Here is a 14,617-nt window from a genome sequence, read left to right on the forward strand (position 1 = left end):
TCTGGGACCCTCTATTACGATCCCTGTCAGAGTGGTTGGTGGTAGCTGGGCACCATCTAGATCTTATGAACTCAGGCTGGTGGAGGCTGTGGTTCATGTGGTCCTTTAGTCCTTTGGGGTAATATTTTCCTTGTTTGTCTTTGGTTTTCTTTGTTCTCCTTTGCTTCAGACAGGATGGGATTAATAGATGTATCTTAGAAGGCCGCTTGCAAGCTTTTAAGACCCCAGATGCTACTCACCAAAGTAGGATGGAGAACATTTTCTTTACAAACTATGTTATGCCAACTGACCTAGATGTCCCCCGAGACTACGGTCCCCAGCCTCAAAGCATTCTTTATTCTTAACAGCTTCCTATGAGCATACCAACATCTATTTAATCACTTGCCCCTCATTTATTTTGAGCTTAGAGTTTTACCCGCTGGGGTCATATCTATCAACATGTGCCAGCCCCTCCATCCAGGTCCCACAGTGAGAGTACAAGAGAGAAGGCAGGATTGCCTGTGGTTAAGTGCTCCTGACTGTTGAATCAAGTCTAGCCATTTCCTAGCTATGTGACCTTGGGCTTGTTTCTTAACCCCTCTGGGCCTCAGTTTCCCCTTCTGAACTATGGGGGTGACAACAACATCTACTTCACAGAGTTATCGGAGGCACCACTGAGTTAATCCAAATGAAACACTTCACATGGTGCCTGGCATATTTTAGGGTATATGGGCACAAGCCAGACCATGGTATCTTCAACCCTCCGTGAAGTCCTGGTCCAAGGTGCCTAATGTCGACTCTTGTCTTGGGTTCCAGCCCTTCACTCATCAATGGCTTCTTAGCTCCCCTCCCACCAGTCTGCTCCCCCTGAACCTGCTGGTGACACCGGCTCTGCCACCTGCCATAATTCTGTAACTACCACACCTAACCTTGTGGGACCCTGGGCAAGTTCATCCCATCTTTGGGCCTCAATGGTTCCATGAGGGGTTACGTACCCCTAAAATTCTAGACTATTCCCTCTTCTTTCAAAGATTCTCTGGTTTCAACTTTATAGCATATACCCAGAGCTTTCAACAACTGGCCAAAGCAAAAAAAATTGGAAAACATTTTATTTCTCATAGCATATGTGCTGAGGCTCGCGCTCGGCATCATGGAGTGTGTTAAATACTAACATAGTGTCTTGCTTCCATGTGTGTGAAAATCCAGGCAAAGAGCTGGGATTTTCCATCTCGAGCCCCCTGAGAGTGCCCATCTGGAGCCTGAGTGAGAAGCCCCCCTCTCTAAGCAGACTTCACAGCTGAGTTCCCTCCTGGTCGCAGCCCTTGTTCTTCCTCCACCTGCCGGCAGCCCAGGCTGGGAGCAGCAGGGGAGAGTTACTGCCGAGAGTCCAAGGGTAAGAGGTAAGACGGGGCGGGGGTACAGGAGTAGACACAGGCCTGGCGAAACAAAGGCCTGTGAACCTGGCGCTTGGTTGAGAACAACCTGACACCTGCCCTTCCCTCACTCTTTCCTCCTGCCTTTTGTTCTGACACAAAGGGTTCTCAGAAGCCCAACCACCACAGCCTTCCTGGGGCAGGGAGCTGTTCTGGAATAGCCTGAAGAGCTGATCTTGCAGGATCTCCCCCAGACTTCTTGGCATGGCCATGGGTACTCAGCCCTCTTAACCCAGAAGAAATTCCTGGGAGACTGCTCCAGGCCTTTCCCCACTCCAACCCATAGTCAGCAAGATCCCCCTTGGCACAGAATGCTCTGCTGGGGGAAGAGAAGAGTCCACACCTGGGCTCCTCCTTGGCCCCTCCCTGCCCAACTTTGAACTCTGGACAGGCCCCCAGCTCAGCAGTTCCGGACTGCAGGGCTGGAGAAGAGAGCCCCTCCCCACTACCGACACTTAAACCTCCTTCACCGGCCTCAGTTTCCAGGACTTCAACCTTCAGGGCACCTGGGCCAGGATCCCTCCAGGAGAAGGGGGAGCAGAGGGCAGTGTTTCTGGTCCCAAGAAAGGTTGTGTGACCTTGGACAAGTCACCTGGTTTCTCTCAGCCTCTGTTTCCTTATCTGGAAAATTAGAGTGAAAATCTGGACTCTGCAGCTGGGCAGTAAGGCTGAAATAAGATAGCCGGGGTGGCAGCCCAGCCAAAGGAATAGGCTCAAAGGCTTGCTTTTCCCCAGGGCTTCCAATCGGTTAGCTCCACTTCAAACCCCTGCTGAGAATTTGCATTTCCACTCCAGATGTACTGAATCAGGATCTACAGTTTAACAAGATCCCCAGGTGATTCTTGTATATAATAAATTTTTGAGAACCACTGCTCTACCAGGGGTTCTCAGAACTGGTCCCTAACCAGCACCACCAGCAACTCATGGGAACTTGTCAGACATGCAAATTCTCAGCAGGGGTTCAACCCCAACCAGCCAGTCCCACAGCCCTGCTTTCCCCTGTGAAATCCTGGGCAGCTGACGACCAAGAGGATACCCATGTGCGGAGGCTGCTTCCTGAGCCCATTAGGGGCCAGCCTGGCTCCAGGGGCAGGGTTAGAAGTGGACTTGGGCAGAGGAGAGCAGAGGGAAGGCCGGGAGAGGGCAGGGCCTGAGACCAACACCCAGTCCTTGCCGATTTGCTGTGGAGAAGGCAGACGCTGGTGTGTACTCCCCGCTCTGCGGCCTGGCAAGCCCTAGAGGCGCCAAAGGGCTGTGGGGTGAGGACTCCGGCTTCCCTCCAGCGGGGTGCTCCCAACGAAGGGGCTGCAGAGGGGCAGTCGGGGCTGGGGGGCTGGACAGGAGGGTGCTGAGCTCCAAGGAAGGCCCCAGCAGGCTGGAGCAAGCGGAGGAGGGAGGTGGGACAGGGCTGGTGGATAACTGGGCAGGAGGCACAGGGACCGCATCAGGGCCCACAGACGGTGAGGGCAGAGGGGATGCAAGGAGGCCCGGGGGCTTGTAAGGCTGCAGAGCTGGAGAGATGTGCCGAGCCGGAGGCGGGGAAGCTGGGGTCTGGAAGATGTCGGGCTGCCCCACGCAGCCGTGTGGCCCAGGGCGCCCCGGGGCTGAGAGGGAGGCGGCGTCCACCGGGCACAGGCGCTCGTGCAGGTGCAGGATCCGGCCCCACCACGCCAGCTCAGACTGCAAGGCCCGGATCTCCCTCCTGAGGGTGTGGTTGTGCTTTTCCAGCGACTCGTGCTGCTGGAGGGAGAAGCAGGTGGGCCGGGAGGGGGGTTGTCGGTCAGCAGCTGGGCCCATCCTAAGCCCCCACCCCCAGTGACCTTGACTTCAGAGGGGACCATACCACAACCCATCTGAATGTCCAAGCTGAGCCCTCTGGCTGCTCCCTCCTCACCCCTCCACGAATACCTCTCACCATTCTACCTCCTAGTGGGACCCGCCCCATCCGCCCCTCTCTCCCTTCCCACCTCCAGTTCCCTGAGCAGGCATCACTCTCACCTGGGATCGCCTGTCCTGGTCCCAACCCACTGCCTTCAAGTTGATTCGGAGTCAACTGCCCCATAGGGTTTCCAAGGCTGTAATCTTTAGGGAAGCAGACTGCCACATATTTCCCCTGTGGAGCAGCTGGTGGGTTCGAACTGCCAACCTTTCGGTTAGTAGCTGCGCTCTTAATCACTGTACCACCAGGGCTCCTTTCCCTAACTGGCCCCCAAACCACCCCATTCTCCTCATATCAGCCAGAGGCGCTTCCTAAAGTGCACAGTGACAGTGTCATTAATCACACACTAAGCCCTGTAATGGTGCCCACGAGTGCTAGGGCCCAACCTCCTGCGAGGGACCTGAGGCCTGCACAGGCTCTCTTACTCCCGCTCCTCCTTGCTCCCCCTCACTTCCTGTTCCTGGAATGGACCTTGCTTCCTGGACACATTTCCGGTTTCCTCTACCAGGCCACCTCCCATTGTCCCCCCTAAGCCCTCACCCCACGCTAACCTTCACATGCCTTCGCATGCAGTATAGGCGTCAATCTGCCCAGACACCCCTGGGCTGTTTAGTGCCGCTGCCAGGTGCTCTGCAGGGCCCTGAATGCACCCGTCAAAGCACGGGGAGGAAGGGTTCCCAGGGGTCCTGTTTACAGGCTGACAGCTCAGCAGCCCTGAATAAGCATTTATGAAATTCTATTCTACCAAATGCTGGGTTCTGAGGACCCACGGGAGACCCTGGTGGTGTAGTGGGTAAGTGCTACAGCTGCTAACCTAAGGAATCGACTCGATGGCACTGGGTTTGGTTTTTGGTTTTTGAGGACCCATGGGGGGCAATAACCTACACACAGCTCCAAATAACCATTTATGATAATAATAATGGTAAAAAATGCCAAAAAAATTTTTATTTCTACATCTCCTGGTGGTATCCTCCCTCGATGGAGGAAAAAGGGAAACCCTGAGTGGCCAGCTGCCGTCCAAGGTCAAGCAGCAAGTGTATGGTGGAGACCTCCACGGCCCCACAGGGCTCCTCTGCCTCCTTTAGTCTCCACAAGGGTCTGGTCTGTGGGCAGGGATTATTGCCCCATTTTTCAGATCAGCAGAGCGAGGCTCAGTGAAGTAAGCAATTTGGAGTCAGTGAGGCTGCCCCTGGGACCCTATCCAGCTGGTCTTAACCCGGATCCAGAGTTTCTCATAGCATGGCCTTGACCACGCACATCAGAGCCCTGACAGTGATTAATCCTAGCTCAGCTCCTGGGGCCCATCTCAGCCACATGCGGTGGGACTTCTGGGCAAGGGGCAACCAGGAATGTGCATTTTAACAAGTGTCTTAGCCGATATGCTCTTCACTGCGCTGGGCTCTCCCTATGTGCTTCCACTTTCTGTCTCCCCTCCTCCCAGACTGGAGGCACCTTGAAGGCAGGGCCCCATCGCCAAGTGTGTAACTGACACATGGTTTGTACTCGACTCCCAAACTCAGGCAACCCGGGAAAAGGCAGCAGTTTAGGAAACAGCTACACAGGCGGGATGGAGAAGAAAGAGGTGGCCCCTAGGTCAGTGGGGTCAGGTGAGTGGGGTAGGAGCGGAGAGGGAGGGTGCCCCCACCTGGTGCAGGGCGTCTGCCTTGTCCGTGTGCCTCTGCCGGCTGCGCTGGGCGGCTGCCTGGTTCTTCTGCTTCCTCTTCAGCTGCCTCTGATGCTCCTCGAGGTCCTGCAGGGCATGAGGCAGAGGGCTCAGGGGTCTGCTGTTTGTAAAGCCCTGTCCTTCCCCTGAGTGAAGACCCCAAGGGTCTCCTTCTCCCAGAAGCCCTCTCTGCTCCCTTGGCACCCACACACTCCATTGTAGACATTCCTGACTGCATCCACTTCATGGTAACGCCAGCCCCCCACATGTACCCCTCACAGTGCACGTGGGGACAACAACAGGTGGGGAAGTGGATTTAATTAAACACATGGGGCTTGGGATTCGAACCCAGACACACTGACTTCCAATCCCACATTCTCTCCTACAAGCCATGTGGCTCTCGGCAAGCCCCTCACTGCTCTGAGCCCCAGCCACCTCACCTGTAAACCCAGGGGCTGTAGCCTTCCTCAGAGCTGGGGAGCAGAGGGGACAGAGCACATGGAGCACTCGGCCCAGGGCGGTGCAGAGCCGGCAGTTAATAAACAGCAGCTGCTGTTGTTACCAGCCATCCCTGCTAGTATTTCCAGTCAAGCTGTTGATTTCCCTGACCATGACCTCCACGTGTACAGGCCTGGCATCTGATTCCATTTCCCTGTACCCAGTCAGACCCACAGCTGGTATTCACTCACTCAACAAATATTTATTGAGCACCTACTATATGCCAGACACTGAGCTAGAGGGACACAGCAGTGACCAAGACGCAAAACTCCCTGCCCTCAAGTTGCTAACATTTTAGGGGGCGGCAACAAACATGAATGAATGAACGAAGAGCCCAATCTGATAAAAGAGAGAACTTAAGTGTTGACAGCTGTGACCTCCTCTACTCTGCAGTTCATAAAATTTAGACACAACATTTAACCTAAATGGCCAGAGTTCTGGAAGGTCAAGTTAAGAGGGAACATTGGAGACACCACAGCCCAGCGCTCCTCCCACAGATCACTGTGAGGGGTGTGTCCTGAGTGTAAGGACCTCAGGCAAGAACCTGCCACCCAGGTGAGGACTCTGTATGCTCCTCATGGTCACAGCAGGCCCATTCCAGACACAGCATGGTGGTGGGGGGGTGGCGGGGAGGATGGGCAAGAGCTGGAGCCTGACGGAAAAGATCCCATGAGGAGGTGGGCCTTGAGCACCTGCATCCTGGGAGCCAGGGCCAGGGGGTTGGGGGCGAAAACTCTTGTAAGGGCAGTGAAAGGAGAATGGGTGGGTTAGGAGAGAGCTGGTATACAGATGCCAAGCCCTGACGTGGAGGCTGGATATGCAAACAAGAGTTAAAAAGCCTTCATTCCAAGAGGACACTGAGGCCCAGAGGGAGGCTGTGTGGAGCCCAAGGTCACCGAGCCCATGGGTACAAGGCTGGGACTAGATGCTCCCGATGGCATTCCTTAATGCCTGAGCACTAGGAACCCTCCAGCACAACCCTCCCACCCCCGCCCCATCCTGGTCCCCTGCACTCACCGTCCTGGCCAGCAGCCCATCGCCCCTACAGAGGTGCATGGCTTGGTCAAGGAGAGCAGAAGCTCTCTCTGGTTCTGGGGCGTCCCTCAGCACTGTGACCTCCCTGTGCCCTCTGGAGCCAGAGGAAGTGGTGGTTTTTAAACCCCCCAGTGGCCACTCCGCCCCCAGCCAGCCAAGTTTCAGTTTCTCCTAAAGCCACCGGGTGCTCAGAATCCCTGGCTCAGGGCTGCTCACGTGGCTAGAATTTCCTAACTTGAACCGGCCTTCCTGTCAGGCCCCTTCTCCCTGAGGAGCTCGGTGGAGGGTGCTCCAGTTTGCTGGAGGGGGTGGGGACCAAAGGCCCCATGTGGAGAGAGTGTTCTGGGGGGATGGAAGAAGGGCTGCCGGGGACAGAGCTGAGAGGATCTCTGGGGGATCCCATCAGGGACAAGGGCTGATGTGGGGACTGAGAGAGCCCCTGGGCTCTGGGATCAGGAGAGCCCAGGTTCACTCCCCACCTCTGGAACATTGGAGCTGTGCAGCTTTGAGCAAGTGACTCGCCCTCTCTGAGCCTTAGTTTCCTCATCTATAAATGATGTGAGAGGATGACATGAATGCCCACTCACAGGCTTGGTGTGGGAACTAAGCAAGCTAATCCAACCACAGCCAAATCCTTCTGAGACTAATGTTGAGGCAGGTTTGTAAAAACAAGCAATGGCCTCCAAAGGTTTTCTGTGCCCTAAAACAGGGAAACAAATAGATAAATTATGGTGTTTTCATACAATAGACCATGTAGCAGTAGACAGCGTCATCTAAAGGTTAGGAGCTCTTTGCATATTATAAAGTACTATCCAGCCGTGAGCAGGGTCTGTTTGCCTTGGTTATCTAGCGCTGCTGTAACAGAGGAGCCCTGGTGGTATGGTGGTTAAAACACTCGGTTGCTAACCAAAGGTTGGCAGTTTGAATTCACCAGGTGCTCCATGGGAGAAAGATGTGGCAGTCTGCTTCCGTAAAGATTCATAGCCTGGGAAACCCTATGGGTCTGTCCTGTAGGGTCACTATGAGGTTTGGTTTCCGTGGGGCTATAACAGAAATGCCACGAGTGGGGGACTTCAAAAACGCAATTTTATTTTCTCACAAGTCAGGAAGCTAGAAGTCCGAATTCAGGGCACTGGCTCTTGATGAAGGCTTTCTATGTCTGTGGGCTCTGGCAGAAGGTCCTTGTCTCTTTTGAGCGTCTGTTCTTTGGCAATCTTCATGTGGTGTGACATCTTTCTTCCCCCATCTCTGCTTGCTCCTCTGTCCTAATCCATTCTTTTTATATTTCGGTGGTGATTGGCTTAAAACACACCCTACACTGTGTGTTAGAAAACCGATTCCCAAATGGGATTATAACGAGAGGTAGAGGACTTAGGGTTCACAATGCTTGTTTTGGGGGAACACGATTTAATCCATAACACTGTTTATGTTGCTAGAATCCATTCCCCCTCTGAGATTTGTGGGGACAGAGTCTGGATTCTAGGATGAGCGCAGGCTCAGAATTAAAAACGCCTGGGTGAGCAGGATTGGGCATGAAGGGTGGGCCTTGTTCTCTTTGCTTCTGAGGGGTCTGAAGGCAGAGGCTGAAATGGCGCCCCCATGCAGTGAGGCGACCCCTATTTCTCTGAATTGCTTTTGCTCCTCAGAAGCCAGGAGGGCTGGGGCTTCGTGCCTGAGACAGGCTCCTGTGGGGCTCATTAAGCCAGGCCATGAGCTCCACTGGGAGGGGCCGGGAGCCATGTGTATGATGTAACCAAGGAAAAACACCAGGAGGAGCTAAGGCCCAGGAGTCCCCACCCCAGCAGCCAGCCCCAGCCCTGGACTCCCCCATGTTGCCCACCCCCATCTTCGCCTCTCAAGGCCCCAGCTCTGGGTAGAAGGAAAGAGGAGGTGTGCCAGCGGCTCAGGCCCCTGCCACGAGGCCACAGACCTGGAGGGAGACCAATGAAAATAGCGTTTATGTCTTGATCTCCCTGAGGAGGCGGCTGGCGGCAGTGGCAAGAAGAGGGGGCATGAGTGGCTAATATTTAACCATGAAAGGCTGGGTGAGGCTTCCAGCAGTGGACACCCTCCAGGCTGGCAGGTTGGGTTTTCAGTTCTACTCTATCACATGGGGTCACTATGAGTTGAAATTGACTTAATGGCACCTAACAACATTATTATTAATTTTAAGAAAATACAGCAGGATTGGAGAACAGATTTTTTTTTTTCTAATGAAAAAAAAAGTCAATGACTGTGTCCATGTGTGGGAAGCAGACCTTAATATTTAACATAAACTGATCACATTTTTATATGCTTACAAAGAGTTCCAACAAGAAAAGGAAATGAGGTTCTCTGGATTCTTAGTTTTCCCTACTTAACCCTTCATATTCTGCCCTCTTGGTAGACTTGCCTTAATTTTGTTCAGTTTAGCAGTGCTGTTTACTCCCCCATGCAGTTGTTCACTTAGAGGGTGAGGAAAAAACTAATGCCCAGAGAGGGAGGGGTGTGACCCACTCAAGGTCACCTGGTAGGTTGGGGCAAAGCTGGGGGAGCACACACCTCTCTCCTCCCAGCCCTCAGTCCTTCTCCACAGCCAGCTTGGAAGGGCCTGGCCCTCCACCTTGTCCATGAGCAAAGCCCCAAGCCCCAGTAAGTGGGGGCTCAGAGGCCTCAGATCCCAGAGCTACAAAGTGAGCTCCTGGGGGCAGGATCTTTGCCCATTTCACCCTCTGAGGTATCCCCAGTGCCTCAAACAGTTCCTTCACAAGCTGGGTGCTCAGTTAACCAATAAACAAATGCAAGTTCAGCAGGCAGCTTGCCACAGGGACCCCGGCCGCTTCCTGGATGAGACAATAAAGTGTTGATGTATTCGCTCCCCCAGGATCTGCCCTCGGATGCTGGGAAACTCTTCCCAGTCAGCTTCCTCGTTTTCTCAGTGAGGAAACTGAGGCACAGGGCGGGGACTGTCATAGGACCGGTTTGAGAGAAGGCAGGATGCCATGACACTCTGCCCCAATCCCTTTCCATGACACTCTGCCCCAATCCCTTTCCACACCTCCTGGGGTTGGAGAGACACCCCCGGTCCGACTGCCCAGGGACCTCATTGAGGTCTCCTCATGCTGTGCACCCCTCGTTTGAGGCCTGGTCTCCTTGGGGCACTCCAGGGAGCTGTAGATAATGGGCAGCTGAGAAGCAGACCAGGTGGTGGCTGCTGGAGTGGCCAGGCTGGCTGACTTCCCACGCACTGTGAGTGGAAGCTAAGCCTCAGCCAGGAAGCATTTACAACCAGGCGAGGCATGGAACACACCAATGGCACAGCCAACTGGCAGGGCAAGGCAGGAGGGCAACAGGACTGCACTGTGGGGAAGGCTGCGGGGCGGGGCAATTCCTGCTGGGAGGTCAGGGAAGCTTCCTATCAGTGGTTTTGGAGGGTGGGCAGACTCAGATGCCAGGGCCTGAAACTGCCTGGCAGCCTTGGCACAGTGTGAAGATCCTAGACCTGAATGGAGGCAGGCTGCCTGGGCTGATCGCAGGGTGTGAAGATCCCAGACCTGAAAGGAGGCAGGCTGCCTGGGCTGATCGCAGGGTGTGAAGATCCCAGACCTGAAAGGAGGCAGGCTGCCTGGGCTGATCGCAGGGTGTGAAGATCCCAGGCCTGAATGGAGGCAGGCTGCCTGGGCTGATCGCAGGGTGTGAAGATCCCAGGCCTGAATGGAGGCAGGCTGCCTGGGCTGATCGCAGGGTGTGAAGATCCCAGGCCTGAATGGAGGCAGGCTGCCTGGGCTGATCGCAGGGTGTGAAGATCCCAGGCCTGAATGGAGGCAGGCTGCCTGGGCTGATCAGGGTGTGAAGATCCCAGGCCTGAATGGAGGCAGGCTGCCTGGGCTGATCGTGGGCAAGACACTTAACTAACCTCTGTGTGCCTCCCTGTACAATCGGATACTAATGTACAAATTTGACAAAGTAACATCGCAAAGGGCCTAGCACACTGCTTGATGCGAGATAAGTCACATCAGTGTTACACTGTTAACAAAAGCACTCAATAAATATCTGATGAATGAACACATAACAAGCTTGTATTTTATTATTATTTAAAGGATCCCTGGTGGTGCAAACGGTTAACCGCTCGGCTGCTAACTGAAAGGTTGGTGATTTGAACCCACTTGGCTGCTCCGTGGGAGAAAGACTCGGCCATCTGCTTCTGTAAATTACAGCAAAGAAAACACTATGGGGCAGTTCTACTCTGTCACATGGGGTCACTATGAGTTGAAATTGACTTCATGGCACCTAACAACAACATTATTATTAATTTTAAGAAAATACAGCAGGATGGAAGAACAGAGAGAATTTTTTTTTCCTAATGAAAAAAAAAGTCAATGACTGTGTCCACGTGCGGGAAGCAGCCCTAAATATTTAACATAAACTGATCACATTTTTATATGCTTACAAAGAGTTCCAACAAGAAAAGGAAATGAGGTTCTCTGGATTCTTAGTTTTCCCTACTTAACCCTTCATATTCTGCCCTCTTGGTGGACTTGCCTTAATTTTGTTCAATTTAGCAGTGCTGTTTACTCCCCCATGCAGTTATTCATGAAACCTTCACTGTGTGAGATGGGTCTCTTTCCCTTATAAATGACCCAACTCAAGCTTAAGTTACTGACAAGGCCAGGGTGGGACAGCTTCAGGCATGGCTGGATCAGGACCAAAGTTATCAGGAGTCAGTCTCTTGCTCCATCTGCTCGCCTCTGGACTGACACATACTCATGGTAGTGTGACGGCCACCAAAACACCAGCTTAGCTGCCCCAGGAGAGTGGGAACATTCCCCTACCCCGTGCCACTATTCCAGTAGTTTCAACAGAAGTTCTTGGCCTGGCCCTCCTTGGTCTGATTTGAGTCACGTACCTAATCCTGACATCAGTCATTGGAGCCAAGGGATGGGGTAAGATTGGCGAAGCTGGGGTCCCAGATCCATCCTGGAGGGCCCCCCTGTAACCATAGAGACTAGTGGTGAGGAAAGGGCAACTCCCAGAGGCCATCAGATGCTGTTGATGGCAGGAGGGGGAATGGATACTGGGCTGAGGCCACCATCTTGGCAGTATTCAGACAAGAGGAAGCCACTGCTCAGTGGTCACATCCCCTGGCCCAAATCCCATTCCAGGTGGGACTGACTTGAGTGCCCACACGTCTCTGGCACCAAGCCCAGCGGGCTCTCTCTTTCCATTGCTTCACAGCAGCCCCAGTTGGGAAAGAAGATCCCAGCAGTCAGGGCCCCAGGGGCAGGAAAACAAAGGCTTGATGAACTGAGTGCTGGGCAGGGGCTGAGGGCCATGACATCATGGGGCCTCCCAGGCCCTGGAGGGAAGGACTGACTTTCACTTTCAGCACACCACCATGTGAACACCTGCCCACTCACCCGTTAAAGCCAGGATCTACAAATGCCAGCGCCTCTGAGGAACCAGATGACTTCATCTGGGGTTCCATAACGCCGTCCTCGCCCAGTCCTCAGTGACCATCAAGAGGAAGCTGGACTGGCACAGGCTCCCACGGCCAGCCCACCCACGTCCAACCTGCTCCAGTCCTGCTGGAAGCCTTTACCGCCTTCCAAAGCTTTGCGCTTCTGATTCTCTGCAATTCCCTTAACGTACACGTCTTCCCCTGAAGCTGACTCAGACTTTTGCAAGTGGGCAGGGAGTACAAATAATGAACAGCTAAGCATGTACAAGTCAGCGAGCCACCCAGGGCTCTTTGGGAGATAGCAGTGGTGAAAACAGCTTCTAGAAGTTTCCCACGTAGTCCAAGCCTCAGACAGACCTGGTTCAAATCCCAGCTCTGCCATTTTCTAGCAGACTTGGACGCTCCACTTGGTTTCTCTGGTCCTCAGTTTCTTGTCTGTAAAATGGGTATAATACCCTCACTTTGCCAGGGCTGTCATGCTGACTGAAAGCACACATGGAAAGTGGTCACCAACGAGCTCAGAAGGGTGAGTTCCCTCTCTCTCGTCCCAGTTTCCCTGGCTGGGCCCCCTCCTTGAAATTACATTCCTACAGACCACTGATGGCCAAGGAGCCTGGGCTGGGCACCTGCTAACATCCTGGATGCTCAGAGAAGAAGGACCATGGCCCTGGCATTTGTGAGAGCCTTCCACTCCTCACACTACTCTCAGCCCTCTCAACTTCCTTGTGGGCTCCTGTACTCTCGTGAGATAGGAGGGCCTCATGTGGAGGCCGGTTTGGAGAAGGGGCCAGCCAGGTCATGGGGCAAGGGCCAGGCAGGCTGGTCATGGCAGGGTGAGCCCGGGATGGGGCAGGGGGGAATAAAGCCCAACCCAAACCAGCTTAGCCAGCAACTCACATTAACAAACCAGGGAGCGCTAACCTTTGCAAACCCAGGACAAGGGAGGGGATGAGGGACGGCGGGGGAGCCTGGCAAGGCAGGTTGTGGGTTGGTCACGGCCAGAGGACTCTAGAGATTAACCAGCCAGTGCCCTTGTTTGATAGCTGGGGCAACTGAGGCTCAGTGAGAGGAGGGGACTTAGCCAAGTGCAGGACATGGGGTGGGGCCTACCGTTTCCACCTTACTCGGCAGTGAAGTGGACATATGGGGGCCTAGCACACCCAGGAAGGCAGAGGGAGTGCTCATACCTGTGGTGAGAACCTGTCCTGGGCCAACAGGGGAAGGGCTGAGGTAAGCATGTGAAGATGGGGCCTTCCACAGTCCCCAACACAGTTTCTGAAGGAAGGGAGGACCCATCCAGAAGGAAGGCCAGGAAGGCGGGTCGGAAGAACTGGGTTCACCTGCAGCTCATGTGCTACCAGGTTGCAAGGCCTTGGGGAGCCTCACGCCCTCTCTGGGCCTCAGTTTCCCTATATGTAAACGGAAAGAATTTGACAACTGATCTCTCAAGGTCCACTTTGCCGTGGCTGGAGGCAGACAAGGGAGACTACAGAACCCCCTCAGGCGGGCTGTACAATTGAGAAAACGCGGTGGTAAACATTGAACTGATGGCAGGTGACCTGAGTTCCTGTCCTGGCACTGCCACCTACCCACCTACCTGCCTTCTCCTCCCAGACTCAGTCTCCCCCTCTGGGGGAGGGACTGCCTATGTAATGCCCTCCTCAGTTCACATCTGTGTGAATTTCAGAGGGTGGGGGCTGGGTCTTGGTTTGTGGGGCAGAGAATCCTGGTGGTTAAGTACAAGGCTGAAGAAATTCAGCTGCTTTCTAGCTGTGGGACTCTGAGCAGTTAACTAACCCTCTGTTCTGGTTTCTTTTAGTCAACAAAGATTTCTTAAGCATCTACTACATGGCAGGCGCTATTCTAGGTGCTGGGCGACATTTGTTTTTAAAAAAAAAAAAAAACCTCACCTTCGGGAGTCCCTGGGTGGAGCAAACAATTATGCACTGAGCTACTAGACAAAAGGTTAAAGGTTGGTGGTTTGAACCCACCCAGGAAACCCTGGTGGTGTAGCGGTTAAGTGCTACGGCTGCTAACCAAAGGGTCCGCAGTTTGAATCCGCCAGGTGCTCCTTGGAAACTCTACGGGGCAGTTCTACTCTGTCCTAGAGGGTCGCTATGAGTTGGAATTGACTCGACGGCACTGGGTTTGGTTTTTTGGTTTTAGAGGCACCTCAGAAGAAAGCCCTGGCGATCTGCTTCCAAAAGGTCACAGCCATGAAAACCCTACAAAGCAGTTCCTCTCTGCATGTGTGGGGTGGCCACGAGTAGAAATCGACTCAACGGCAACTGGGTTGGTTTTGGGTTTTTTCCTTGCCGTCATGGAGCTTGCGTTCTATTGGGGATGGCAATGGGGAGACAAGAGCGGACATAAATTAAGTGAATTATGCATGTAGTCTGTTCCAAGGCCCTAAGCGCCATGGGGGGAATAACAGAGCAAGGTCAAGGATTTGAGAGTATGCAGTGAGGGAGTGGAGTAGCTTCCAGTTTAAATAAGGTGGTCAGGCTGGGCCTCAATGAGGCCGGACACCTGAGAAGAGGGAGATGGCAGGCAGATGTGGGGACGGGGCAGTGGGAAGTCCGCTGGCCAGGTTGGGCGTTAGTAGGGAGGCCACCTGGGGGTTGAATGAGAGG

General features: G+C 53.8%; 1 protein-coding gene across 3 annotated transcripts in view; it reads right to left on the bottom strand.

The window, feature by feature from the left end:
- Positions 1–1,024: 1,024 nt before the first annotated feature.
- BATF2 (basic leucine zipper ATF-like transcription factor 2) overlaps positions 1,025–14,617 on the bottom strand; it is a 28,830-nt gene continuing 15,237 nt past the window's right edge. Inside the window, exons 1-3 of one of the 3 annotated variants that reach the window (XM_049892424.1) lie at positions 6,530–6,727; positions 4,997–5,101; positions 1,029–3,152 (exon numbers count right to left, since the gene is read on the bottom strand). In XM_049892424.1, coding sequence (XP_049748381.1) covers positions 2,508–3,152; positions 4,997–5,101; positions 6,530–6,568 — 789 coding nt within the window. In that variant the 5' untranslated portion in view covers positions 6,569–6,727 and the 3' untranslated portion in view covers positions 1,029–2,507. Of the gene's footprint in view, positions 3,153–4,996; positions 5,102–6,529; positions 6,728–14,617 lie in introns of those variants that run through there. The other 2 variants (XM_049892423.1, XM_049892422.1) reach the window with 2 other exon arrangements.

Source organism: Elephas maximus, chromosome 7 (assembly GCF_024166365.1).
Source record: "Elephas maximus indicus isolate mEleMax1 chromosome 7, mEleMax1 primary haplotype, whole genome shotgun sequence".
NCBI lineage: Eukaryota > Metazoa > Chordata > Mammalia > Proboscidea > Elephantidae > Elephas > Elephas maximus.